This window comes from Atractosteus spatula, chromosome 2, assembly GCF_055471065.1.
Source record: "Atractosteus spatula isolate fAtrSpa1 chromosome 2, fAtrSpa1.hap1, whole genome shotgun sequence".
NCBI lineage: Eukaryota > Metazoa > Chordata > Actinopteri > Semionotiformes > Lepisosteidae > Atractosteus > Atractosteus spatula.
In genome coordinates, this window is record NC_142707.1 from 1,019,061 (window position 1) to 1,046,465 (window position 27,405).

Genomic DNA, 27,405 nt, shown 5'->3' on the forward strand with positions numbered 1-27,405 from the left:
AACCCAGCTTTGATAAGCATTTTGAAAATGATAAGGTATTTGATTCTTGCAATGCAAATAATCACATTTTTTCCTCGAGTCAGAAAGTGTGCTCAGCAGTCTATTCTTGTGAAGGACTGTTGTGTGTTTCCTCTTGTGCATCATCGCACTGTTAAGAAGAATTGTCATAACTGGAATTCAACAGCAGTTATTGCCTGTTGTTTTCTGACTGTTTTTTCTCCATCTGCCAACAAAGCTGTTCAGGTAAAAGCAGCATTCCTGGAAAGGGCTGCTGAGAACTTGCAACACAGAAGCGCGAATGAGGAGCTGGCAAGTGTCTCCATTTGGCTGAACAGTCTCTCCAGGAGAGCGAAGCCAAGGTCTGGTGATGGAGGCTCTTGTGGCAGCTGCAGAGAACTGTGCAAGAATTTTACAAGATCTAGTCCAGTGATCTTCAGCTCCTGGTCCCTGAGGAATAGCATTGTATCAGAGCTGCTTTCATACTAGAAAGTGAGTTGGTTCACTTCAGTGACTTAATGAGAAATTGAGAAGATCCTGTGTTTTCTCACACTGATCGAGGGACACCGGCCTGATCAGTTAGTTTTGAGAAGGAACAGCACTCCAGTGGTGCAGGCTTGTCATCACATGTTTTAAAACGAGCCCAGAAGGCCTGGAATCACCTTCTACTGGAGAGGTACAATGGAGCGATTCTGTTCTGATTTTTACTCCTCCAGGAAAAGTTTAACTCTCTTCATGCCTTGTCCAGTTTTCTTCCTGTGGGTGGCTGCACATTTGCAGGAGCACGCAGGGCTTTATTTTAAAACTCATTGTGTCATCAGATGCCCCATTTCAGACCTGCAGGCCAAAGGGCTGTGAGTTTAGGAGTAACCTAAAAAAAAAGCATTTTGTGATTCAGCACCTGCCTTACACCAATGTGACTTAGTAAATCAGAGCGACTGGTGGCCCATAAGAGCAATCCGATGAAAGTCTCCAAAACAGAGGCGCTGCTGATGACATGATTCCTCTCTGCCCAGGTTCCCATGGTAAGATGTTGATTTGCAATTCAGAGTGTTCTTATGAGTAATAAGAAGACAAAGGGGCTGGTTATTGTAATTGATTTCAGGAGTAAACATGAAATCGGTGTGAAAGTCTCTGAATATCAAACCACAGAGGAACGCTCTCGTGCTCATTTCCATCTGGCTGGCGGCGAGCAGGGACAGCTTCCTAGCTGGTTTCTACAGTCGTGCGCAACGGTGTCTTTGCCCTCATTTGCACTTACTGCCACTCAGGAACGCCCACAGGGCTGCCCTCCACATGGAGAAGACTCTTAAGGCCTGCTGTTTCCAGTTGTGCTAAGAGCTACTGCATGTTCAGCAGGTATTTTAAAACCCTCGAAGAAAAATAACTACAAAGGAATGACATTTCCTTCATAATAACCTTACCGTTCATATTTTTAATTAGGTTAGATTCGGGTTCAAGAGTCCTGGAGGAACAGGGAATGGGCGTTTGGACTCTTGGCCATCTCCCGGTGCTGCTCAGTCCAGGGCACGTGCACATGTGTTCTGAATCCCCAAAGTCAACCCAATGGACTTGTTCAGAACCAATCGTGAAACACGAACCAGGGGACACAAGAGGAAACTGCAGGGAAGCACATTTAAAACCCAGAACTGGTGGCACTTCGTTACACAAAGAGTGGTGGCAGCCTGGAACATGTTACCCAGCCATGCTGCTGAAGCTGAAGAAAATTTTGGATGATATACTGGGATCAATTAGCTACTAACTGCCTAATTGCTAATTAGGCCTAACTGCTACTAAGCTTTTCCATTTTCTTAAGCGGCATTGCACTTGTAGCTTGTTGTTTTGCTTGAACAGGTACCAAGATGTGAGTTCAAGAGGCAGACCTGTGAAGATGATTATCAGGATTGTATTTTCAAGATGTTCACTTGACGAGAAATGAAGAACAGTGGTTAGAGCTGTTCTTGATCGGTTGTGAAATTTCTTCACCAGGTGAAGGAGGAAAAACAAATACTCGGTTAATTCAATTAGTTTTCACTTGATAAAATAAGCAGAATGACCAGAAAACTCTCCAAAATTAATCTGTAAAGTGTGGTGCATTTTTTGTTTGTGAGCTATATAATTTTCAGTGCACCGTGCTTGACACAGAAGGCTTCAGTGCACTTTGTAAAGGCTTAATTTGTTCCCAGCCCTCAGAATGTGAGGAACCAGTTTTTGGTGGAAAGGTTTAATGGCATTAAGTATTATAGGAATAGACTGCTAACTATAGGGTGTAAGGTCAGTTAGATATTAAATTAAAGGTAGTTCTTGCATTCTGTTCCTGCCCAGCACAATTCCTCTGCTTTTTCAAATGTTAAAAGAAGAATCTTTTCTTCCTCTGGCACCTCAGCCTTCAAGCCTTTGATGAAACCCTCAAACAGATGAAGTGACATTTGCGCAAATGTCAGAATCTTCTAAAGGACACAGACATTTTTAACCAGAAAGAGGCTGATTGCAGCACCCTTTCAACCAAAACTTTGGAAAAAGGGACTAACTATGCTAATAACTGTTACGTTAAAGTTAAAGTTCAGTCCTTTGGCAGCTGAAGAGAACTGTGAAGGTGAGCTGTCTTTAATCGCATCTCTTTTGAGTGCAGAGGATGTTCACATAATGGCAAAACCACAGTTCGAAAGTTCATGGGATTCGAGAACACTTTTTTTAGCTCTGCAGGGCTCATTTTTCCCCCTCGCGTGTATACAAGCACAACTGGACGCCTACTGTCGCTTCGCCTGTGAAGATGGTGCAGCCACAGGTAGGAAACAAAGGCATCTGTTTAAGTAGAGCATGCAACTGGTAAGAAAAAGAAGCAGAGCTCTTGCAAACTATTTGCTGATAATGGGATGGATCTCGACAGCTCCAGTGTTTTCACACAGAGGTGAAAGTCTCTTTGATCACTCCCAGAGAGCAAAGCATGGCCTCCGTTCGCTCCAGAGGGCACCTCGGCCGTGAAAGCCGCCGTACTGAAACTCTGGAGCGCTTACTGCTACCTCATAAATTTCCACATCACCACTGTGTTTGCATGCTTAGTGAGGTGACGTGTTACTAGATTGTGTAGTGATTAAACAAGCCTTAATTAGTCACATTGCCTAAAGTAGTTGGAATGGGTGACATCCAGTCTGACACGCTGGCCTTTGTATGTTTACTGCATGAGTACCATTATGATATATACTCCGTTTTTATTTTTTATTTAAAGAGTGTGTTAAATATACTGCTGTCTGCCTGTTCTTGGAAAGTCCACTGAATCAGGGATCGTATGCAGATGCTTCGACTGGAGAAATGGGTTTTGCTCTCCTTGTCCTGTTTTGAGTGACTTTGGTCTCCTTCTGCTCTGACCTGCTGGAAACCCGTTGTCCTATTCTCCTCTCTCTTTTCTCCCTCCCTCTTCTTCTCCACTGTCCCTTGAGTTTACCTGCGACTTGTTGCTTTTTCACGCAAGCTTTTCAGGGTGCCTGCAGGTTGCTTTTCCGCCCTTTGTGGTGCAGTTGTTTAACACAATGAAAGAAAAACACAAAATGAAATTTAGAATAAAGACTCCAGTGGACTTGTGATGCTTTTCTGGAGCACTAACTTTTGTGCAGTGTTTTATTCTTGGATAAAACGGAACAGAAATCAGGGCGTACCATAACTAGGGCTCTGCAATTTGCACGTCGTCGAAAGCGCTTACACAGTCAGACTAGTGGCAAGCAACTCCTTCTCGAAATTGCTAATATGCTTCTAATAATTAGATGACAAAGGTTTTTTTTAATTTTGCAGACCGTGGGCTGTGCCTTGAAAGTGATTCATCACTGCAGCCTGTTTATATCGTGTTGCTTCCCGGCATCAACAATGCAGCTTGTGAAAAACAGATGCGCAGAGGCCAGGCCTTTCCTCGCGTTCACGTGTGGCTGTGCACTGTACACCGATTGGGTTTCGAGCCTCTCTGCGGCGCCGGCAGCCTCACATTTTCCAGCGAGAAGGGATATTCCCCGCGCCGTCCCCAGCTCGCTCTCCCCTTCAACAGCACGGCCTCGGCCCGGTGTGGTCCCGAGATGAGCCCGGCACGCTCGGGACGCACTGTGCCGTAAGGATACCGGAGGTTTTGCGAGCTGGGTTTCAGTTTGCCAAGACGAGCAGAGGCTGAATATTTCTGCTGCCGGGACGTCAGCCGCCAGCAGCCGGAAAGGGTGAGAGCTCGTGTCATATCGACGATCCCTTGTGATCGAGAGCCATGACAGGAACGAGGCTTCGCCACCTGACTGTGTAACCCGCCGTGGGCGTCCGGTGTTGTTCTCTGTTGCTGTTTCTGTCAAGGTTGCTATGTTCCAGTGTTGACTGGCTCTTCTGCCAGCGCAGTAACGGTGCTGAGCACGGTCAGACGCGGTGCGGTAGGCAACGTGCGCAGGGTCTCGTAATGATCGTGGGACCAAGCCCTCGTGCCTCTGAGCCTCTTGCTCACATGGGGCGTGTCCTCTCACGGCAGATGCACTAGAATGAAACTCCATTACTACAACGCGCTACCCACTGGCTGCCTGGAACTGAGGTGTTACAATCAGTATCGTGCTGACGGATATCTCAGGTGTGGGTTTCCTGTGTGTGACAATATTAGACCCACCTACCCGTGCAGAAGGAGAGACGTGAATAATTTCTCGACAGATGAGAAAAGTGACGCTGTTTCTAGTAAAACCAGTGCATTTTCTGCGTGATTGATGTTTTGCACTAAAATGCCCTCAATACGAGAGACAAAAAGCAGACTGATGCACAATGAAAATGCAAGCGTCTACGTTTTACATCAGTAACTCTTTGGAAAAATACAGGCTGTTTTTGTCCATATTTAAATATGGAAGCAGATAGTTTTTGTTGATGGCTGTAATACTGTTCCTTGTGCTAAAGAAATACTGAGCTTGTGTGCTGTCATGACAGGTGTTCAGTGCTGGGTATTTGAGCTGACTTGAAGCTCCAGCATGAAGTGATTAAGAATCTGTAGAGACCACCAGTCCGATGGACATGATTTTAATGAAGTAGTTCAGGTGGGGAGCTGCTTCAGCATGCGTAGTCTGCAAAGGAACAAGTAATAGGTTTATTCCATGCTGAAAAGAGAAGAGAGAAAACACAACATTTAGTCTGTGAAGCCTTCTTCAGGTGTGAGACAATGATTTTAATGAAAGCAATGACAGCAGGAGATATGACCACACCCTGCTTGAGTAATGAAGATCGTCTGGTCGCCAGGCACATTGGTAGAGAAGGTGTCTGGTGGGTGAGATGGGTGAGATGTTCTGCCTCATCAGTCAGCAGACTAGTCCAGAGCAGGGGGTCCTCTGAATGAATGTGATCGTCCTGCTCACAGGCCGATCGGGGGTCACGTGTTGAGAGCTGACAGAGGACATCACTGTGGCCAGAGACCATCGGAGGTAGAGGCAAACAGTAATGGAGTACTTTGCCATTTAGCCCTTGACTGGGCTCTTGGGAAATGAGTCCAAGCCAGCGGGTGGGGCAGTGGAAGTGTGAAGCCCAGCAGCACATGGATAACCAGGTCTTCTGTTTCTGCGGGACAGTCTGGAACTCTTGGTTTTCCAGGAGGATTGTGATTCCCATACAAATTCCAGCTCGCACTGCCACCGGAGCTATCCGTTCGCGGTATGGGCAGTTGTCAGTGCCTCTGATGAAATAATAAGCACTTAAGTCATCATCCCGCTGGTATTTAAGCCTGGCCTCGTTCCCTGTGCAGTGCTCAGCCATCCGGTTTATTCCCAAGAGTCTCCGGCGTGTTCCCGGAATCTGCCTCCCTCTCCCAGGCCTGACTAGCGACCGACCTTCACTCGTGTCCTGGACTCCCTTCGGCTTGTCCCTCTCCTGTGTTCGCGGGTAAGACGATTCCTGGGTCTTCCCCGTGAAGACCACGCCCAGCTGTCCGCTTCTCTTTCTCCCTCCACCTGCTAACAGCCCTGAGCCCCGGCTGGTGGGTTCGTCCCCGTGTCCTGGACACGCTGCTCCAGGCTTCGGCTTGGACAGGTACACGTGCCGCGGTCTCGCTGCCACAACGGGACGCGTGTGGGGTCCGCTCTCCCGTCCCGTCGACAGGAGAGGAGGCACAGCCCACCGCTGACCAGGCAGATACACAGATTCACTCATCCTTCAGATTGTGCTGTGTGCTGGTTTTACATCAGACTGTTTCCGCAGGGCTCTGAGCCATGTGTTGTTACCAAGGTCTTCCTTTTCCAGGGCATCCTGTGTCCTTGCCTCACAGTGAGGCTAAAAACCCCATTGCAACGCCACCATGGACACAACCCAATATAATGACATGCATCAAGACCGTGCAGGAAAGAGCATGTCCACAGAGACATGTTACTGAGCTGCACCTGCAGAAAGTCCCCGTCAGCTCTCAGCTCTTAATGGTGTCTTTCAGCTGCTTGCTCTCGCCCTGGAGGCCTGCTCGTCTCCCCGATCCTCTGTGTGCAGCGGTCAGAAACCTGGTGCCGGTGTCAGTGACCTGCGGCAGCATCTTGTCACTCTGCAGTTTACCTCTTATTCTCTGGCAGTGGCAATACCTGGCAGGAGCGTCTGCCCAGCGCTGGCACAGTGGTCAGGGTTCTTGCTAAACTCCCGGCTCCTGCCAGCCCAGCAGGGATGAGCAGCAGCTGACAGAATCCCGCAGTCTTTGACGAGGCAGCGCCGCCCTGACTCTCCACCAGCTGGGGACTCTTCCCACTCGCAGACAAACACAACTGGCCCTGTGAACTGCAGCCCGGTGTTCTCTCGCTGAGTGTGCGAAGCGCAGAAGAGGAGAGAGGAGAGGCCTGAACCCTGAGCAGACGTGCAACAGTGGGAGGCTTCTGGAGTTTTAGACAGCATGTTTTTTATTTCCTTTTCCACTGAGCTGGTTTATCAGACAGCATCAGCTCCAGCCTGCAGGCCAAGTGATGTCTCTTTCTGTCAGCTGTGTGCAGTTTCTCTAGATGACTAGGTTGCTGTGCCATTTCTTTGGCGTTGCTGTGAAAACAAGGCCCTGATGCTCTCTAGCAGGATCCACTGTGTCTTTCCAGCTCGCTCCCGGCTCTCGCCGAGAGAGAGAGAGAGCGAGCGGCGCTCAGATAGCTGGGCCCTGCTATTGCACGCGCGCCTGCACAGAAAACGAAAACGATACGCAGAGCAGCAGCCGGGATTTTTCATCATGATTCTTTGCTGTTATTTCCCGTCTCGTGACAACACTTCCAGACTGAAAGCCTCTGCTGGCGGCGTGAGTTAGTCATCGGCGGGCAGCTCCGCAGAGCGCAGTCAGGAATGGGCTCAGTTTCGCTCACGATGACTCAGTTGCGCTTTTGCTCACCCGGCGTAGATATATTAAACCTCGCCCGATCCTGTCAACGAGAGAGGCAGTTTTCTCTCTGCCAGTCATTCCTGGAGGGCCGCGTGCGTGGGCCGCCAGTGACGGCGCCGGTGAACGAGCCGGGCCCTGTTTGTGTTTGCGGGTGGAGAGGCCGCGCCCAGCGGGGTGAAGGTGGCCCCAGCGCCGGGGAGGTGACAGCGGAAGAGGGAGGCGCGCCCTGCCCTGGACAGGGCTCTCATTAGCACCCTCCTGTGCCATCTGGTCCTGGGACCCCGCTGGGGTAGCACTGTGGGTCCTCAGGCGTCTTAAATATCTGATGGAAATATCCGAAACCTGTGATGGACTGGCGTCCCACCCAGGGCGTATCCTGCCTTGTGGGGTCGGCTCCGGCTCCCCGCGGCCCTGTACTGGACCAGCGGGTCAGAAGATAGATGGACAGGTGGATGGATGACCTAAATGTGACCTGTTCCCAGCCGAATGACCTCTTTTAAATTTCTTGGTCCATGACCCAGCATTCCCTGCGGGAAGGGCTCTGCTTGCTTTTCTTTTCATTTTTCGGGACTTACTTGCTGAGCTGTACACGGAGGTCCAGTTTCTTTGGGAGCTGCTTTCTTCTTCCAGGCTCTGTGCTCCTGTGCTGGACCGAGCTGCTCGGATGTAGCAGGCTGGGCTCAGGCCTGCCACAGTGCGTTGAGCGAATGGTTCAGCGGTGTGTGAGTTTCTCCCGAGAACGTCCAGCTCAAAGACACGGATATTAAGAACGTGGGGAAGATCACAAAGAAAGAAGCCCCGTGTAATGGCTTCGACAACGTGGCTGGGCGGCATGTACCACAGCTCATTGTTTAAAAAGTGCCTCCTGTTTTGAAAACACTTCCACTTCCTGTGTGCTCTGGTCCACATTCCACCGTCCAGTCTGAAGAAAGCCACTGTGCTGGTTTTGTCAGTGACGTTGAGGATTGTGAGTACTTGTTTCGGGTCTCCTCAGAGTCTTCTCCATTCAAGAGTACATTCCAAGATTCCAGAACAGCGGTATCACTTTGATCTAATATTAAATATTGGTATTCCATCTAATTGGCTCCATGATTCCTAATCAGACATGCTGTAATGGGACCTGAGTTGGAAGGGTTTTTTGGGGTTGTGAAGAAGAGTGGGGTCCCCTACAGTCTACAGCAACTCTGGGCTGGGGTTTCTTTTGACAAAGACATCTGCAGGCCTTCTGGGAATCACGTACCAAAGCCCATCTCTCAGACACTTATGATTTCCTACTGTTTATTGCATATTGTGAAATATATATCACAGTATATCCTGAAAGACCTGCTGGCTTTCGTCCCTGCTCAGCTTAATTACTTAATTGAAACCTTAATTGAACTGACACATTGTTTGGTTAGAACAACTACTCCAGCATTTTCTACTCCAACATTTGGGATTGCATTGTATTTATGAAATGCAATAATTAGACAACCTTCTACATGTTTAGGAACTGAAAACAGTTGAACAGTTCACAGTAATGCTATTAATGAGCCCATGAAGGGTTTAATTGTGGAACTGTCCGCTGGGCAGGAACAGGAGCCAGCAGGTCTCTGCACCCCCAGGACCAGGACTGGGTGCCCCTGGGCTGAGGGTCCTTATTGTGAAGGAGAATCTGTTCTCATTTGCCTTAATTAAATGTAGCACTGAGTTAAAAAAAAAAGATTTTTCTTTCTAACGGTATGCAGGATTCCTGTCTGCATCTAGTCTTGTTCTCGTTTTGTACCGTCAGTTCTGTTTGAAAGGCGCTGTGAAAAATAAAATAGCATTCCCTGCCAAATAAGCTGAGGTCTGACATCAGCCTCCCCCACATGCTGTGGATTCTTGTGCTTGGGTTTGCTCTTCAGATACGATCTTAATTACATCTTTTTTTAACCCTTGCGAAAAAAGCAAATCTGTATCTTGCGTGGCATTGTCGAAAAAAAAACTAACCGTTCAAGTGGGAAGGATGTTGTTCTCTTACAAGGAACAGAAGGCTTGGGTGCCGTACTGATGTGACATTTGAAACCGCAACACTCCATTCGATAAGGTTAACAAGCTGTGAACTGTTTCTCCAGAACAATACACACAAAACCTCACGCACACGCATGCACACACACACACACACACACACACACACACACAAGCTTTCCCTGCTCAGAGCTGGGGTAAGAGAGGGAGGGATTGATGGGATTCTAGCCAGCAGGGCCTGGTACCTGCCTGGAGGAATCCAGGACACTGGACTGGGTTTGGTCAGCGACAGAATCTCCAGGGCCCCTCTGTGTGCTGAAGTGCACATGGGAAGGGTTGTATCACTTCATACACCACTATACTAGGCGGTTGAAATAGAAGTGTAAAAACTAAGACCTTCACAGCAGCTCCGTAGAGCTGTTCGGTAGTCAAGTGATTTGATGTGCCAGTTTGGCATTGACCTGAGTGGTGTCAAGGGCCAAGGGCCAGGGACAGCAGAATGCCTCCCACCTGCCACCAGACTTAGTTGTGTGTGGGTATGGAGTTTGTCTCCTCTCCTGAACTGTCTGGTTTGAAGGAGCAGTAGAGCCAGCGGTGGACCCGGATCCCGAGGGTCGTGGGTTTGAATCAGCTGGAAGCTGTGCTGCAGTACCCTAGAGCGAGATGCTGTGTCCAGACTGCCCCCGTGTGTATGTAAAAAACATATCGGTCCATTGAAAACCCCTGAAAGATGCTCTGGATTAAAGTGTTGGACAGATTATTATTTAACATGAATTAGAAATAATAATAAATAGAACAGAGTGTTAGTGGAACATGAATGGTGAATGAAGCTGTTAGCTGATTTGAGATCAAGCTGTTCTGCTGTACAGAGCCCAGCCAGGACCTGTCTTACTGAGACCCAGGAGGCTCAAACACAGGGATTTCTAACAAGGGCCAAGATGGAACACTTAGGCACTCAGATGTCAGAACTGGGTAGACAACGAATTCTACATGTTTGTTTATATTATTGTATATTTATCGTAATACATGTATGTTTCTATTTATTATTTGTGTTGTTTTATCTTGTAAATCAAGTGAGAATAAACTCTCATTTGCAGTGATGACCTGGAGACCCATCGATACAGCTGAGCCTTTTCTAGAGTGATCAGATCGAATGACCACACCTGACTGTAAACCCACAGCCCTCTGACTAGGGCTCCCTTATGATAGATAATATGAGCTCAACGAAACACTCAGCAGCCTGAGACTGAATTTGAACCCCTGCAGCTCTTTTTTCCTCACCTGAGCTCAGAACATTCCAGGGCCGATCAAAGTCAGGTAAAACTACAAAGAATTAAACACTGATCTACTGTCTGCTGTACCCACAAAAGCCCATGGGTTAGTGAGCTGCTGTCTGGGGTTAGGAGCCAGGCTCTGTGTTTGCTGCAGTGCTCCGCTGGCCGTGTGCACGCTGGCTCGAGGGCTCAGTGCCAGGACCCGGGCAGCCTGATTGAAGAGACAGGGTAAAGCCTGAGGGGTGTTTCCTCAGGGCCAGGAAATACTGGAAACGTGTCTTACCTGCCAGACTGAAAAGGCCATGGTATCCAGAGGGCACTGGCTATTAGATTTTCCCAAATTTAGGCTTATTGAAAACAAAGCAGCATCCCAAGGCCCCTAGCCTGGAGCGTGCCTGCGCGTCTGACAGTGAGGCGTTTCCTTCGTGCAGCAGCAGCTGCGAAGCCCCAGGCTCTGGCGTTCTCGTCATTTCCTCCAGATATTACATTTCTGATTTTTTCTCTCCACTGGACAATGAAAAAGACCAAGGAATAGGCTAACCTTTTCACAGCTAAACGTTTTTTTTTAACGTGAGGCAGGGTTGTTTTTCTTTTTTTTTCTTCTTCTTGAAATGCAGTGAAAAAGGTTAAAAACCACAACTTTTTTAGTACGCCTTTTTTCTTTCTTTCTGTGCTGGATTCCTGTTTCCTGTGCTGGGGTGAAATGCGTGTGTGTGTGTGGGGCTGGGTTTTTTGGGGGATGGGGGGGTGTCGTAGTGGAGGAGGGGAGAGAGAGAGAGGACTTTCAGCAACATGAAGCCAAGAAAGTTATTTTTTTGCCTTCTGCAATGCGCAAGCGCCTGAAGTGCACTTTGTCAGTAGGCCTGGGTGTGTTCTCTCGCCTTCCTTCCAGCTCTCCTGCTGCAGTGCGCACCCCAGCTCACCCCAGGGTGCCACACCCAGCCGGCAGTGGGCTCTCTCTCACCGCCCTCCCATCGCGCCCCCAGCACCGCAGGTGCTGAGGGCAGGTGCAATCTGGGAACACTGGGATGGAACAGTGCTGTCGCCTGTGGCACAGAAATACATGCTCTGCGTGTTTAGGAAAGGCAGCTTCAAGAACAGAAGCAGGCCCAGCCGTGCCAGCTGCTTGGGCGCAGGGGGGAGGTAATTAGGTTACAGGCTTGTCAGCTTCTTGAAGTTCCTGGCCTGTGTGTCTGTCTGGGTGTGGGGGTATTTGCAACATGTTTTACAAAATGCCTTTGAACTCTTAGCGGTTTCGAGTCTTGTATCTTTCCAATACAACAAGTGTCAAACACAGAGGGAGTAGGATTTAACCAATAAGACCAGACTGGGCACATTCCCAATGCCAAGAATTGGTCATAGGATCTTTCATGATAAAAAAATCAGGACCTCAGTTTAATATCTCAGCCAAAGGACAGCACCTCTTACAACACATTGTCTCCAGTCACCACAATGAGGCCTAAGATTGGAAATTCCTGACCAGAGGGAACAGCGCCACCTACTGGTCCACCAGCACCTCTTACATTAGCAGGCTGGTTTTCCCTGGTTTCGCCCCTCAGTGCTGACCAGGCCCAGCCTTGCCTACCTTCTGCAATCTGACAGCCTCTGGCTAGAACACTGTGCCTTAAAAAGCAAGTACAGTATATGTCTCTCCATCTTGAGAATCACTCTTGAAAGGTCTGTATTTTTCATTTTGCACGGACATTTGAATCTGTTGTTCTATAGGTGAGAGTTTGTCAGTAACAGCAGTAAAAAGCAAAACAAAAAAACCTGCACAACACTGTTTAAAAAAAAACATACTATGAAAGCATTAAGAGGGAAAAAAACCCAATAATGCATAATATAATAAGTACATTTAAAATCTGCAGGCACAGCTTGGTTCCTTTTCCCACAATTTGTTCAAATCTGCAGTGCCCAATTATTAATCACTGCCAGCCGGTGTCGGTCAGGGGTGCAGATCAGTGCCTAGTGGTTAAATCAGGTCACCCGGTCAGTCACTGACTAAACTGGACTTGGCACCGGTCATCTGGAAGAGGATTCTCCAAGCTGCAGCGATCCTCGTGCTGCTGGATCTGGAGTCAGGCGATGACTCCCGGGCCTGTATAGCTGGCCAGGTGTCTGTGTGTGAGAGCTGCACCCCTCCCCTGTCTGAGGCCTCCCCTGCTGTTCGCTCACTGCAAGACAGCAGCACAGCAGTCTGGGACAAGGCTTGGCATTCATGGGCTGTAACAAAAAACCCCAGTGAAACACTGTCAGATTCCTTTTCCTAAAGGATTGCTCAGCCCCTGAAACCTGGGAGCTGTCATTTTAAAACTACCAAGAGACTCGCTGACATGTGCCTACTTATATGGGCAAAGCTACCTGTACTTATGATTCAATTAATATCAGATTCATCCTTTACTGTTAAACTGCCTGTTAAACAACAATCTTAGTAGGCAAACCACATACAGACTGAAAAGACTGAATTCTGAGGGCCAGAAGGTGCTTTCTCACCTCTTCACAGTGCTTTAAGAAAAACGTGCAGGTTGCAATGAAAGAGCTAGGCAGCCTAACTGAGGCTGTAATGTACAGGTGTTCGACGGGCGCTGTCGTGTGACAGCTGTTGGCTTTAACCCTCTTCAAGGGGATTATTCAGAACGTACATCAGCTGCTGCCCAAAAGACACATCACGCGGACAGTAACACACACAGCAGCGTCTGCAAAAGTGACTCAATTAACAAACAGGAAAGTGCAGAGAACATAAAAATCTTCCTTTCAGGTTTCGAAGGTGAAGAACTGTGTACAGGAATTCCCCCAAGAGCGAAATTGTTTGTGTTTTAGACACTTACTTCAAAACGCCTCAGACAGATCAAGACAGAGCAAGAGCTCTTTTTACACTTTGGTCACATTTCACTGGTGGTTTCGCTTTCAGCTCCCTTTCAGCTGAGGGGAAAAAAGCAGCTTTTTGTTGTTGTGCTCATTATTGTCTCCTAGAGTGACGGAGGGCTGTGTGAAACTCGGGGTTTGTAGGGTTAACCTCCTGGGCTGAGCTCGACTGTCAGAGTGAGACAGTGGCCATCCGTCCTCACAGACGCATCGGGATCATTCCATCTCCTAAAAGGCTTTTATCTGAAATATTTTAATAATATTCTTGGTGTAGAGTGTACACACTGCTGGGCTATAATTCTTACTGTGTTTCCTTTTAGTGATGCTGTTTCATGCTAATTCTGATTGCTGTGTGTTCTGTAGCAGCTCTGTGAATGTGTACTGTGGAACAACTGATATGAATAACGTGCTCAATGAGCCAATTCAATCTGATTGGTAAATGTGATGGATTAATTACTACAACACTTCATATTGGCTGCTCATGTATAGTTGGCCTTAAGCTCTTGTGATCAGTGAGAGTTAAAAATGCTGAATGACAGAATCATTTTGTTCCCACCTAGACTAAGATGGATTAATATCTAACTAAAGTCAAAATACAAGTAAGGCTTAGACTAATGCAGCCAGCCGCAGCAGGACTGTTAATGCCAGTTTAAAGCTGAAGGGTTTGGTGGTGGGATGAGGCTTGGTCAGGAAATGAATTCTTGATGTTTTTAAAAGAGCAAGGGCGTTCTGGCTCAATTCCACCCTGAGCTTGTACACACAGACCTATCTAAGCTCCCCTGTACCCAGCTGGTGCTGCAGTTTCTCAGTCCTCCCCCTAGCTTTCTGTGCAGTGGGGCTGCAGGTGCAGAATGGCTGTGGACTGTCACCCAGGTGGGTGTGTATGTCTCTGTAGGTGAATCGTGTAAGAAAATAGACGAAAAGCACAATGCAATTACAGTTACTTATTTTTATATCTGCAAAAGTAGGAAAGCCTTTTGAATGTGCGATAAGGCTCGATTGTGAACTGTATAAGGAGCTCAGTTTTGGAAGAGCCTGTTAGACGTAGCATTTGAAGTCGGTGGAATAGAAACAGGTTTTTGTGACACTTGTAAGCTCTGTTCTCCCCTGATGCTTTTCTGCTTTTTCAGTCAACCTGTCCTGCCCCCCCAACCCCTTCTGGGTTCAGACACGTCTCTGAAGCAGCTGCGTGTCTGTACTGTACAGCAGCTGTGCGTCTGTGTGTCTCCAGTGCTGATCTGCACACTTCACCGCAGTCTTGGAATGCACCTGTGTACGACCGCAGGGCCCTGCTCACCCTAAAGATGTGGGCTCCTCGCTGCTGCAGTGTTTTGATACCTTTCATGTTACACTTGAGCGTGCACCCAGTAGGAAAAAACACTGCGCCTCTGAGTGGCATCTTAAAATGGCAAGAAAAGGCTGCCCTGACATCTGAGGACATCGCTCTGGGCGGTCTCCCGCAGGTCTCCTCGGTCTCCCCTCCTGCGTGGTCCGTGTTCCTGGTTGTCTGGGAGTCCGGGCCCAGTCTGACTGGGCTTGAAGGAAGTCTAGCACGCTGTGGCATCAGGGAGAGAGGAAACGCCAGCATCGATCAGGGAGGAGAGACGTACCGCGCTGACGAGGAAGGCTGAGGCAAGAACAAATACGGTATAACTCTGCAGAGAGACTCCGTTACAGTATCATCTCCCACAGTCCAGCTGGTCTGAAGCATGGTGACCTTCAAGTTATTCTGTAGCCCTGAAGAACTGAACAAGATGAGCTGAGCTAAGTTCCTTGGCACAGACTGGGCCCTGCAGCTCCAGAGTTGCTGGTCGAAGACTGGGTTCGTTTTTGAGCCGAATCTAATGGGCCGATAGGCGCTGGGGCTTGTGTGGACATGAAGCGGCCAGGGGAGACGTGTGAGCCTACAGTGTTCCCCAGAAAGACACCTCCGAGTGTCTGCTGCAGCAGTGCAGCTCACAGGGCAGAAGAGCAGGAAGTTGGGCCTTTCGAGTCGACAGCCAGCACGATCAGATTGCACGGCATCTGAACTAAAGCAGACTGGTAGTTCAAATGTATATATCGGGAATTCCACTCAGACAGCGTTGTTCCAAACCCTCAGTGCGTTCTGACGGTTTGCAGAATTAAAGGAACATCTGTACCTGCCCGGGGATTGGGAAGCCTCTGTCTTAGCAGTCTGATCCATTTCAGGTTCCACCAGCTCACCCATGTGTGGTACTGTTAAAGGCTGCTTTCAGAGCCTGCTGGACTCCTTGCATTCTGCCTGTGTAGATCCTGACTCAAACTGCTGAGCTCCTCCTGTGAGGAGCCCCGTTCTGTTTCGTGATTAAGTACTGTATTTTCAGGGAAGGCACCAGCCAATAGTGTTTACTTACTTTTCCTGCAGTTTGCACCCATGGCTGTGTATTGTCAGGCCAGTTTCTGTGGGTGCATTCACTGCTGTGGGTACGAGAGCTGACGTTTTCTGTTGCCACAGTCAGGCTGACCAGCAGTGTCTGCTGCAGCAATCAGTTGAGAAGACAGACTTTCAGAGCTTTTGAATGCACTTCAGGTTTAAGTCCATTTTCCTCTTTCCAAATACTTGCCAAATATAAATTTCCAAAACAAAATTTAAGCAGAAGATTTCTTTTTCTGCATCTCTTGCTGTCCTTCGGTATTTTCTGTACCGGTAAACTTGGGAAATATTTTTGTTCTGGGTCAAAAGCATCAGATACCACCTCTCAGTTCTACTGAGCAAAACTGAGGGTCGGGTTTTTATTTCCTGCGTTGCAGGGATGCCGGGCAGTGAAAGCGAGACGCAGAGCAGCGCGGCGGCCAGCAGTGGGCGTCAGCAGCAGAACGAGAGGCCGGAGCTGCCTTCCCAGGCTCCTCCTCAATCCTCTGGACGGAGCCCCCCACAGCACCAGGCTCAAGCTAGCCAAGCTAGCGCTGGCCAGGTAATGATAAAAAAGAATTTGGAATTTAGCAGGTGTGGGAAAGGTGTGTGCTCTCACTGCGGGTGATGTCTATGTCTGCAGCTGCTGTAGAGTCAGCAGTAACAGGGCCTTGATCTTTCAAACACCTGGCAGACGGAGCTCAGGCTGATCGCTGTAACTTCCTGATGGCGACATAGAGACAGAGATCTTGAACTGGGACCCAAATGCCAGCAAGTCCTGCTCTTCTTCATCGTGTAGACGCAGCAAAGCAGGTGTCCGAAAAGCTTCTTGATCTGAGGCCGCACCGGCTCTGGGCACAGGCTGAGCTACCTACGCGCTGCCGGTGTCACGGGTTCGAACCTGGGCCATGCCATTGATCGCCCAAGCAGCCGTGCTCCGCTGACTCTACCTTCTCCAGCTTGGCCAGCTGGGGCGATCTTGCCAAGTTGGCAATCAGCACGCAGGCCCCTGGCGCTGCCAGTGTGGGTCGGAAACCTGCAGCCTGCCACACGCAGCTCGTGAAAAGCTGCCTGGCCGTCTGGCTGGGCGGGGTCTGAGGGGTCTTCCTGTGCAGGGGGCTCTGCCACAGGCCAGTGGGGACTCCCACACAGTATTAAAGCCCGCGGGGGAGTATCACAGAGGAAAAACTAGATTCCTGTTGTCTCGTATTGTCTGCAATCCTGGTTCCCAGCCCCAGATTAATTCCCGCCTTTCCATCCGCACCAGCAGGGGGCGTTTCCAGTCCTGCTCGGGCCCAGAGGACCCCTCATCAGCTCGGCCCAGCTTCAGGCCCTCTTCCTCCAGCAGGTGGGTCCCCCCTCTGCGCCACCCTCTGGCCGGGGCTGGAGCGGAGACGGTTCGTGCGCCAGCCCTCCGCCGCGCTTGGCTGAACGCCCTGAGGCTTTCCGGGTTTTGCGATCAGGAGTGAAGTCCGTCTGTTGAATCCATGAAAGTTTATTTCCAGCTGAGCCTGAGCTCAGGGCGGGTAATAAAACTAGGGGGGCAGGGGCTCCTGGGGTGCTCATGGTCTGGAACGTGAGCAGGGCCTGGTCTGGATGTCAGCCCCTTCATGTCTCCCTGGTCTGGGGCGCAGCTCTGGAAGTGTGAGCTGACACCCACTGATCCCCCAGCACTGTTCTACACTTGTCAGAAGCCTGATTTTCTTTCGAGGTCTCCCAAGCCATCCCTGCAGCAGCCACAGTCGCCACCAGACTCGTGTTGCGTTTGGACAGTAAACTCTGTTAATGCAGTAGGATGGGTAGCTGTTCTGTGAAAAAAGAAACAGAATTTCTAATCTGTTGTTATATCTTCCATCTTTAAATAAAACACTGTTGTAGAGTGCAGTTGCGAAGTGTGTGCATCACAAACAGACGCACATGCTGTTTGGGGACAGTCTCTGGGATTCTGCAGCAGGATTCTGCTAGTTTGATTTCTTTGAGGACCAAAGCCACAAGTGTGAGACCACTGTTTCTCTGCTGCTGAACTGCATTCAAACTCTCTCCAGGGTGATCTGCCGCAAAGGTTTGAAACAGCCCCCTCTGTTGGAAATGTGTCAAAACAGCAGCTGAGAGAGGAGGTGGCTCTGACGTCATTGTGCTAGCAGCTTGCTGGCAGGTGGGCCAGAAACCGTTAGAAGTGGTCCCATACTCAGTATCCAGTCACATAGATATGAGATTGATCACATCAATCATTGAGGTAAAGATTAAGAGGCATAGTACAGCAATAAATTTAATAGTAATAAGCCTTTATCTTGCACTGTATCTGTACTAACTTCTTTTCTTTCTGATCATACACTAAACTAAGGTCTGGATCACTGTGGACATAGAGCGCATTTTAACGGACATGCTGTTTTTGTTGGCCTCACTGCATTAGGACAATGGCTAAAGCTTCAGACCCTCAATCTTTGTCAGGCTGATGCTTAGCCAGCATGAAACATGAGCTTTTTGGTTAGAACGTGGGAATCACTGGCTGTCCCTCAAATTCAAGGACGATAATCTTCCTTCAGTACAAAGGGTATTGAGGGTTTGGTGAGGCTTGGTTCTGTGACAAACTCATACGTACTGTAGCTATAAATCTGGCCCGTGTTTCTCTGTTGTACTGTTGGGTAGTGACCTGTTTCCTGACCTTCCTTCCCCTCCCCACACATACGTATCTTCTTCAGCGTGCACCAGCTGGGGCTTGGCTCTCAAGTGCTGCAAGATCCACATTGTGCTGAAAGGCGCTATATACTGTAGGTGTAAATCCTGTCTTTCAGTATGCCAACGAAGAAGTGGGCAAGCAGCTGCTGCAGCTGGTCTCACTCAACCCCCTCCAGTTTGGGCAGCACAGACCTTCAGTCCTGCGAAGGGGCGGTCATCTGGTCCCCCAAGGTCAGTAGCATCGCAAGACTGGTCTGAGCTGCTCCCCTGCCCTGCCTGGGCTCATGGCACCATGAGACGAACAGCACAGGTTCTCCTGAACTGCAAAAAAACACATCTTTATCAGAACGCCCCTCCTCGCTTGAGTTCTTCAAGCTGCTCCTCATTCTCCTCAGCCCTGAGCTTTAAATCAGTGCTGCCAGTGATTTTTTCCCCTCTTTTCATCCTTCTTGGAGCTGTAAATGAGAAGCTATGAACAGTTTAAACAGTTCTCACCTTTTGCTCTCGCACGGCCAGTGCAGTGTTGCAATCAGTTCGATATCTAATTCTGGTGGAAAGCTAAGCAAAATTGGGAACCTGCTTCCTCAAATGGAGCAAGGCAGTATGTTGTCTATTTTCCTCCCTGCGTGACTCCGGTGTCTCTGCAGCCCTGTCCAGCCTCTCCAGTCTGGCTTCGCCGCTGTCTGGTGTAAACCCCGCCCCCAAATCTGACTCTGCCCCAGAGTGCAAGGTGGAGGCCAATGGGAACCTTGCTGTACCCTCCCACCGGCAGACAAGCTCCTCCCCACAGCACACAAGCACCTCCCCCCAGCCCAGGAAGACGAGCCCTCCTGTGAAGCTTGGCTCAACACAAAACAGCAGAAATGATGGGTGAGTGTCCTGTTCTTGACTAGATCGTGGCAGAAAGCCCTGCAAAAATATTGCGCACCTGCAGCCCTGGATCCCCTTATGAAATAAATCAATTGAAAATCAAGAAGTAAGATTGCTTTAATAAAGATATAGTGACACAGTTTTCTTGATTTCAGACTTTTCTGGTCATTTCTTGGAAATATTACTATATTCATTTCTTTTTTTATTAGAAAACGGGCTACGCTACACAATCTCTCGGTTGTAAGAATGTGTGCAGCCTCGGGGTCAACAACTCTCCATGTGGTTTACATTGTAGCTCTCTAATGCATCTAGCTCTCAGTGCTTTGATGGAGCAGGACAGAGCAGGATAGAGCAGGAGCAGTGACGCAAATGAAGCTCCCACTGCATAGCAGAGTCATCACCCTCTCAGCTCACCCGAAGGTCCTCTCTCCCCTAGCCCTGTGCAGCAGGTGCCAGAGAGCTCCAAGACGCTGTTTGTGAACGGGGTGTGCAAGTGGCCGGGCTGTGAGGAGCTGTTTGAGGAATACTCACTCTTTCTTCAGTAAGTATGAGGCCAGCACACACCCCCTCTGAGCACTGTCTCACTTCCAGTGCGACCAGCTGCCACGGCATTTTCGCTCTGGAGATCCAGGGAATGTCCCATTACTGTTGTTATCATTGTTGTTGTTAATATGATTATTATTCCATAATCAGCTTTGCTTAAAAAAAATGGGTCTGTGGGCCCGTAGTGAATTATGACCCGCTCACAGTCCAGACATGATTTGCTGAGGATCAGTCTGGCATCAGTGTGGTTTTGAAGAATCTCTGAACAAATCAAGTTGACGTGAGACACGGTCTTTCAGCGCAGGAAGCAGATATGGTGACGACAGAGAAACAGACCTGTGCACCTTGGCGTTAGTGATAATTCCTCATGTCAGTGTGGCTGCTCACGGGATCATTTGCCTTATCTGGCTCAAGATGTTTTCTACCTAAAACCTCCTTTCATAGCAGTGCTGACACCAGTGGTTTCAGGGACCACAGAGGAATTTCATCGCTTTCTCGTCTGGTGTTCAAACTCAGCCAATGTCATGTGTTAGGGAAGATTGTTACACAGCCTTGAGCTGCACATGTGCAATTAATGGACATTTTTAAGACATTTGGAGATAAGTTCCAGCAGTCTTCTTATCTCCAGGCACTGTCCAGTTCTCCCCTGTTCACAGAGCTGTCAGATCTTACCCCACCCTCATCAGCTGTTTCCTCAAGCCCCGGTCTAGCAGGCTAGTCCAGCTCGACATGAAGCCATCCTGTGATGAAGATCAGGGAGAACTGTAGCAGGTTATCTCTTCAGTTCAGGCTGTAACTTGACCAGGAGAACCTGCTAGGCTGTAGCTGTCCAGGCGCAGGGACAGCCCAGGTGGCGCAGGGCTCCTGGCTCATGGGATCATCACTGGCTCAATTCTAGGCACCTGTACAGTGAACACAGTCCTGGGGAGAAGAGCATGGCGCAGTGGAGAGTGCAGAAGCAGGTGGTTCTGCAGATGGAGAACCAGGTCAGTTGCTGCCCAGCCGTCTGCTTGATGTGAACAGAGCTCTGGAGCCACTTGTGCTTGGATAAGGCCTGCCCAGTTATTGGACTGTCCCACATTCCACAGGATATGTAGATCTCACTGCTGAAGTGTAATAACTGAGTCCAGTTTAGCTATACAGTATTTTACAGCCTTCTAAAGTCCACTGTGGCCATCGACAGCAAAGAATGCATAGAACATTAACCAGCTCCAGCCTACATGCACACATCACCTCCACCCTCATATCAGATGAGCCAATAACAGTGGAAACCATAGGGAGGTGCATTTAAAACTCATACCTGGACGCAGTTTCACACAAAGGGTGGTGGGGGTGTGGAACAAGCTGTCTATCCATGCTGATAGCTTCTTTCAGGATATAGCTGGAGATCTTTGGATTCCTCAGATGGAATCAGTTTTTTTTTCAATTTCTGTCCAAAGCCTCCTCCTTATAGCCCCGTCAGGTTGTAGAAATGTGGCTCTGGCCTGGGGTCTTTGACCTGGTCTCCTGACCTGGCTTGAGCAAATTTTGAACAGGCACCTGCTATTGCACACAACACCACAGCAATAGCTGAAAGTCAGGACAATATCATCAAGAACAGCTGCTGGACCAAGAGTAGAATGTGGACTCTTAAACCCCCATTCATGTAATAACACGGCTGGACTCTGTAGCACTGTTGCAATCGGGGCACTGTGGGAAATACTGTGCACCTCATGTGTGTCTCCTTCGGTGTTCTCCGGAAGCGTCTATTTTCGTTGCAATTAAACTCATCTCAAACCTTCACTGGCCTGCGCTGTGACCGCCTGCATCCCTACAATGTGAAGAGATTCAGACACACCTGCAACCTGCAGGCAGTCTGAGTCCCTTGATTTCAGATCTGATGATTTCAGATAGAGCTGAGCTCTATCCCTGAGTGCAACAAGCTTTCCCATTCACTACGAGAGCAAATTCACAAACTGAATGCAAACTAGGAGCAGACTGGGTTATGCAGCAGAGGGCTAACGAATGGACCAATCTGTGTTGTGTTCCCAGCTCGCAGTGGAGAAACAGCGATTAGTGGCCATGCAACTCCACCTTCAGCTGTGTGACCAGCGCTCCGCTGGCTCGGTGAGTGCTCTGTACACACAGCGTCAGGCCCTGCTAGCCCGAGATCACACACGCCAGAGCAGTAGCTCATGTTGAGGTTGAGAAGGCAGTGTCTTACCCCGTCGGCGCTGCCTGTGGGTTGATCCCTTGTTTAAAGCAGCAGTACAGCTTATCTGCATCTGATGCGTTTATACAATTACTGTCGGTAAAATAAAGTAAATTTAGCAAGAGATGTTTAAATAAAAATGAAAGCTATCTTTTCACTTACAGTATGTCTACGGTGATTTAGGAAACACTTGAATTGATTTGGTGTCATGACAGCTGGAGGCATCCTTCTCGAAAAACACTCAAGCGTTTCTGAAACTGGTCTCTCAAGCCCACGGCGGTGAGCTCGGCGAATCCGAGTCTGTGGCTGAGGGGGGCTGTGGGGCTCGTCACGGTGGCGGGGTGTGGGAGTGAACGGGCTTGTGTTTGGCTCTTTCAGAAAGCGCTGGAGCTGTCTGAGGGGCCTCACAACTACACTCTGACTCTCCCACAGCCACGCCTCCTGGAGGGCTCCCCCACAGGCTCCAAAGACACCCCAGAACTGGTCCGACCAGGGTACTGGCACGTGCCCAGTTCACATCTCATGCCAGGTAATGTCAGAGCAAGGGCTACGCTGGCACTTCGCCTGAGCGTCACCGCAGCCCTGGTGAAAACCTGGTAAAAATGTGCAACGTAGAAAATGTTTCTCCTCTGCTACCAGACCAGATACAGGGCATGTGCCTTCTGCCAGCTCCTCTTCCTGCACGGGCTGCAACAGCTGCCTCTGTGCTGATTGAGGGTGAGCTCTCCAGGCAGGAGCTGCTCTGTTGGATCACATTAACAAGGAGCAAGGACCAGGATCTCATTGCTCTGTAGTCTGATCTGTCCCAGATCATACCAGCAGAAACACACTGGCCGGCTTCAACAAAGAAGCAAGCTTGAAGATGTGCCAGAGAGGTGTCTGATCCAGAGTGCCTGTCTGTGGCTCTGTGAGGCTCTGTGAGCTATGGAAGTGGGTTACTAGAGTGAGTTTTATAGGCCAGCTTGCTGATGTGGCTTCATATCAGACAACAGCCAAAGCCACAGGAGGAGTTATTTACTATGACAAATCCCTGTGATGCTGGTGATGGATTTACTGCATTTAACTGTGTAAATTTTGTTTTACAGAAATTGTCCCCAGCATTGAATATTACAAGTATACCAACATCAGACCTCCATACACCTACGCCTCTCTGATTAGATGGGTGAGCACTAGTAATTGTATTTATTATAATATAGGAAACGTATTTATTATAATATAGGAATTGTATTTCCTTATTTGCATGTTTAGTTGGAACAGTTGTAGCTAAACACATCAATTAGCATGGCAACACTGTTTATCGTGGGGTGGGGCAGAGAGAAAACAACACTGACTTTCTGTAACACTGAGCTTCTGAGTGTCCAGTACAACACAATAACACAATTCAGCACAATACAGTCGACGCACACACAAGAGCATGCTGTCCTTGCATAGTGGGACAGGACCCATAGCACAGCATCTTTCAAAGATTCCTTAGCTAACAGCCTTATTCAAATTCCCAAAGTGATTTAACCTAACTTAACTTAACCAGATGCTTGTAGCTCACCAATGCCTACAGAAAGGTGCAAGAGGTAACACAATTACAGCAATATAAAGAAAATAACATTATTTATTTCCATTTTCATTTTAGTTCACCTCTCATACAAATACCACTCCAGTACAACACACACAGCAAGCACAGCGAGCACAGCTCAGTGCCCTGATCACTTCCCTGATCAGCCAGGTGCCGTCTGTTCAAGTGATTTTTAAACAGTCCTTGATGCACAGACTTGCTTTGTCTTGGTTTGCTAACCTGACACAGAGAAATCGTTGGTTTTTTCCCTCGTTGCCCTCAGGCTATACTGGAATCCCCAGAGAAGCAGCTGACCCTGAATGAGATCTACCACTGGTTCATGAGGATGTTCTTCTACTTCCGCCACAACACGGCCACGTGGAAGGTACATTCCTCTCGGGACAGGCCACAGCGCGCAGCTCGGGAGGCCACGTGGCGCTGCAGCAGAGCGTGTCAGGAGTTCAGTAGCAGCAGTAACACACTGGACACCGTGTCCAGTACAGAGCAGCGGGCCGCCCCAGACTGGCAGGCGATTCCTGCGGCCTGCGGCAGCCCCACGCAGCCCAGCACAGGAAAATAACAAGTCCACGCCCAGAGGCAGCGGCAGATGAGCTGCAGCGACTCAGCGCTCTGCAGACCGGAGCGCTCGTGCTGAGTCACAGACACTGCGCATTAAAACATCAAGACGTGATCGTGAAATTACTCTCCATTAATTCTTGATCGTGCCCCACTCGCACTATGACTGTGCATGCAGCACACTGTTTTGAAGAGTTTTGTCTCTTGAAGGGTTGTATTACTAAACTGGCCCTGGCTGAATCATAACACCACTTGTAATCATAGGTGGTTAGTTGATGTTACAATTTGCACTATAGATATGACAGGACAGATTACTGCCGTCAAGATTAAACACAGGGAACCTCTCTCTCTCTCTTCCCTCCTCCCTGCTTCTCTTCCTTCACTCCCACATCCTCCCTCGTCCTGCCAGAATGCCGTGCGCCACAACCTGAGCCTGCACAAGTGCTTCGTGCGCGTGGAGGGAGGCAAGGGGGCGGTGTGGACGGTGGACGAGACGGAATTCCAGAGGAGGAAAGGGCAGAAGTTCAGCAGGTGAGGCTCCCTGTTCCACCGGGAGCTGTGCGCTAGGACAAGCATGGGGAACGCTGGGACTAAATCCTCTTACTAATTATCACGGCCTGGGGAAAATAATTGGGACACACCCGTTAGGAACAATCGTGTGACCTGTCTGAAGCCCAAGTAACACATGGGTCAACAGTCTGTGGTCTTGAGGGCAAATGTAGCCGTGCCTGCACAGGCAGCACACGGAATATCTGTCACATCTGCTACCCTGCTGCAGCAGAGTCACAGTAACCACTTCTGCTCTTTATATATGAGCATTATTATAAGATAATACAGTAAGATAATATTTAAGATAGTAATGCTAATGTTGTCTTATAATATGAAATGAGTGGGGAAATGATCATTCCTAAGCATGGTCGTTCGAGGCTATAAAATCAAGAATTGCAAACTTGCTTGGATACGACAGAACAGTGCGACACTGAAATGGGCAGCGTGCACAGGGACAGCCCAGCAGTGACAGAGCACCAGGGTGCAAACTCCAAGCAGGCCTGCTGGCCTGGCCTTGTGTAACGGCGCAGGGCCTGAAGCAGACGATCGTGTACGATGTGAGCAGGCATGAGCTGGCCTCGCTGTGCCTCCTCTCCAGGACTGACGGGCAGGGGCCTGTGTCTGCTCTCTCTGCAGGGATCACGACGTGAAGTGGGTGGGCCCTTATGCCTACTTCTGCCCGCAGGAAGCGTGGGCTGGCAGCAGCTGAGGCGCGCACCACTACCTCCAGAGAGCCAGGCCGCGCCCCCGGCGCCCTGACCGCACACCTGACCTCCTCCAGCCAGTCGCCACGTTTACACGCACGGGCAGCTGTGGAAGTCTGAGACGAGTCCCTCGAGCTTTTCTTTTTCTTATCTCGGAGTGTAATCGCGTGAAAGTGTTTTTGCTGTCAGGACCGATCCACATGGCTGTCCCCTCTCCTCTCCTTCCCCCGCGCTGAGGCAAACTGTACACAAGGCGCTGGGGCACACGGTACCGCAGGGCACCACCGCCCAGCAGGGTCTTCATCTTTCTTCTGAAAGGAATTCTGGCTTCACGTAGGATATTTCTAGTATTTCTCTCATCCTTTATTGGATCAAACCTACCAAGGTGTTGTGGTTATTTTAACCATGAAATGTAAAGACTGTGTTTCCCAGTGAAGAACTGGCTACTAAAGCAGGTTGTAAAGGAAATAATAAAGACAGTCTCAGGATTAATGTCATTGAGGAAACTGCAGGAAACACAGCGCTTGATGTTTACATTTGTAGATACACAGCAAGCCCTATGGGATTCAAACCAGAGCCCTGAATAAGGTTTATTTTCTAAATGTAAGAGAGCAGCTTCTGTTTGCAGACCGCTGCCTCTGCCAGCTTCAGGGGTGACACTTGTTCGGTTGTAGGACCTCTGTCAAGGGAGACGTTGTTACACAGCGCTTTGTCTGACTGTGCTTTAATACACGATTCTGATGTATCTTTTTTTATTATTTTGCTCAAATAAAGGTGTACATTGAGGACGGCTGTCAAGGGAGAGCTTCCTGCGGTGTGGGGGGGTTGGGCAGGGGTGCAGGAGGGAGAGAGGAGAACACAGGGCTGTGGGGTGGAGTCTTCTACACGCGCGCTGGGGTCTGGGGTCTCACCTCACCGAGCCCTCCGCCCTCCTCACGGGCCCACGCTCCCCGTGTCGGCGCCGCGCAAGCGCGCGCCCGCGAGAGACAGAGAGAGCGAGGCCGGAGCGGGGAGGCGCGCGGGAACTGTCCGCGGTGCTGAAGGAGCGCGGCCGCCTGACGCTCCGCGCGCCGCACGCCGCACGCCGCACGCCGACGTCTCCCGCGTCACAGGTCACCGGCCGCACGGGCTCGGCGCGTCTGTCGCCTCGATCCCGGGTTCGCTAGAACAGGGCGGGCCTGCCGTGACCAAACCCTAGACAGAGCAACAGATAATGTTCCTGAAAGCAACGACGACCAAAACAATATATAAAAACAATAAACAACAACAACAATAATAATATAACGCATTACTGTGTTATTATTAAATGCATATGCATGGGTTCGTAAAAAACACAAGCTTGCATTTGGTAGGTTTGCAGTTACATCGATAATAAAGATTAGTGTCAATAAGAAGGCTTTTATCGACAGTGAAATTATCCGTTTAAATATTCAGTGAGTATGTCAATATTGTCCGTTAACCTGAGCGTTTTTTACGAAATTGATTCTATTGACTACCGTTCTTGCCTTCCCAACGGAATATCGATACAGTTCTGTTTTTTTGCAAACAAAACTAAAAACAATATCTAGACTTGCGTAACACGCAAAGAGAAATGTAACGATTATAAGGAAAAATTCACCATCATCATCGCACAGGGCCGGGGGGCCGGTGTGCGGAAGCGGGCTTGGACCCTGAGGAGAGTCCGCCGCGGTCAGTTCCGGGCAGAGAGGAGGGTCACCGCTGGTAGAAAATGGCGCGATGCTGCCTCCTAGCGGTGAAGACACGCGTCACTCTGGTCGGGGAGTGGAGAGGAATTTACGCGGCTCCCGGAGCCCCAAACACCTGTAAGGGGAGAGGGGTGTCCCAGCGGCTGATGCTCTCTTCTCTCTGCTGTTACGAGCGGTCCCCGGGCCGGGTCGCCCGGATGACCTGCGGCGAT

The 27,405-nt window shown here is 49.4% G+C and overlaps 1 protein-coding gene across 2 annotated transcripts in view; it reads left to right on the forward strand.

Annotated features, from left to right (window-relative positions):
* Nucleotides 1-26,279, forward strand: part of foxp3a (forkhead box P3a) — a 37,895-nt gene extending 11,616 nt beyond the window's left edge. The window contains exons 2-13 of one of the 2 annotated variants that reach the window (XM_088937989.1): nt 16,225-16,388; nt 17,094-17,174; nt 18,622-18,736; nt 19,153-19,375; nt 19,812-19,916; nt 20,817-20,904; nt 21,950-22,024; nt 22,488-22,638; nt 23,195-23,271; nt 23,942-24,043; nt 24,644-24,765; nt 25,420-26,279. In XM_088937989.1, the coding sequence (XP_088794115.1) occupies nt 16,227-16,388; nt 17,094-17,174; nt 18,622-18,736; nt 19,153-19,375; nt 19,812-19,916; nt 20,817-20,904; nt 21,950-22,024; nt 22,488-22,638; nt 23,195-23,271; nt 23,942-24,043; nt 24,644-24,765; nt 25,420-25,492 (1,374 nt within the window). In that variant the 5' untranslated portion in view covers nt 16,225-16,226 and the 3' untranslated portion in view covers nt 25,493-26,279. The remainder of the gene's footprint in view (nt 1-16,224; nt 16,389-17,093; nt 17,175-18,621; nt 18,737-19,152; nt 19,376-19,811; nt 19,917-20,816; nt 20,905-21,949; nt 22,025-22,487; nt 22,639-23,194; nt 23,272-23,941; nt 24,044-24,643; nt 24,766-25,419) is intronic. The other variant, XM_088937998.1, reaches the window with a different exon arrangement.
* Nucleotides 26,280-27,405: the final 1,126 nt, after the last annotated feature.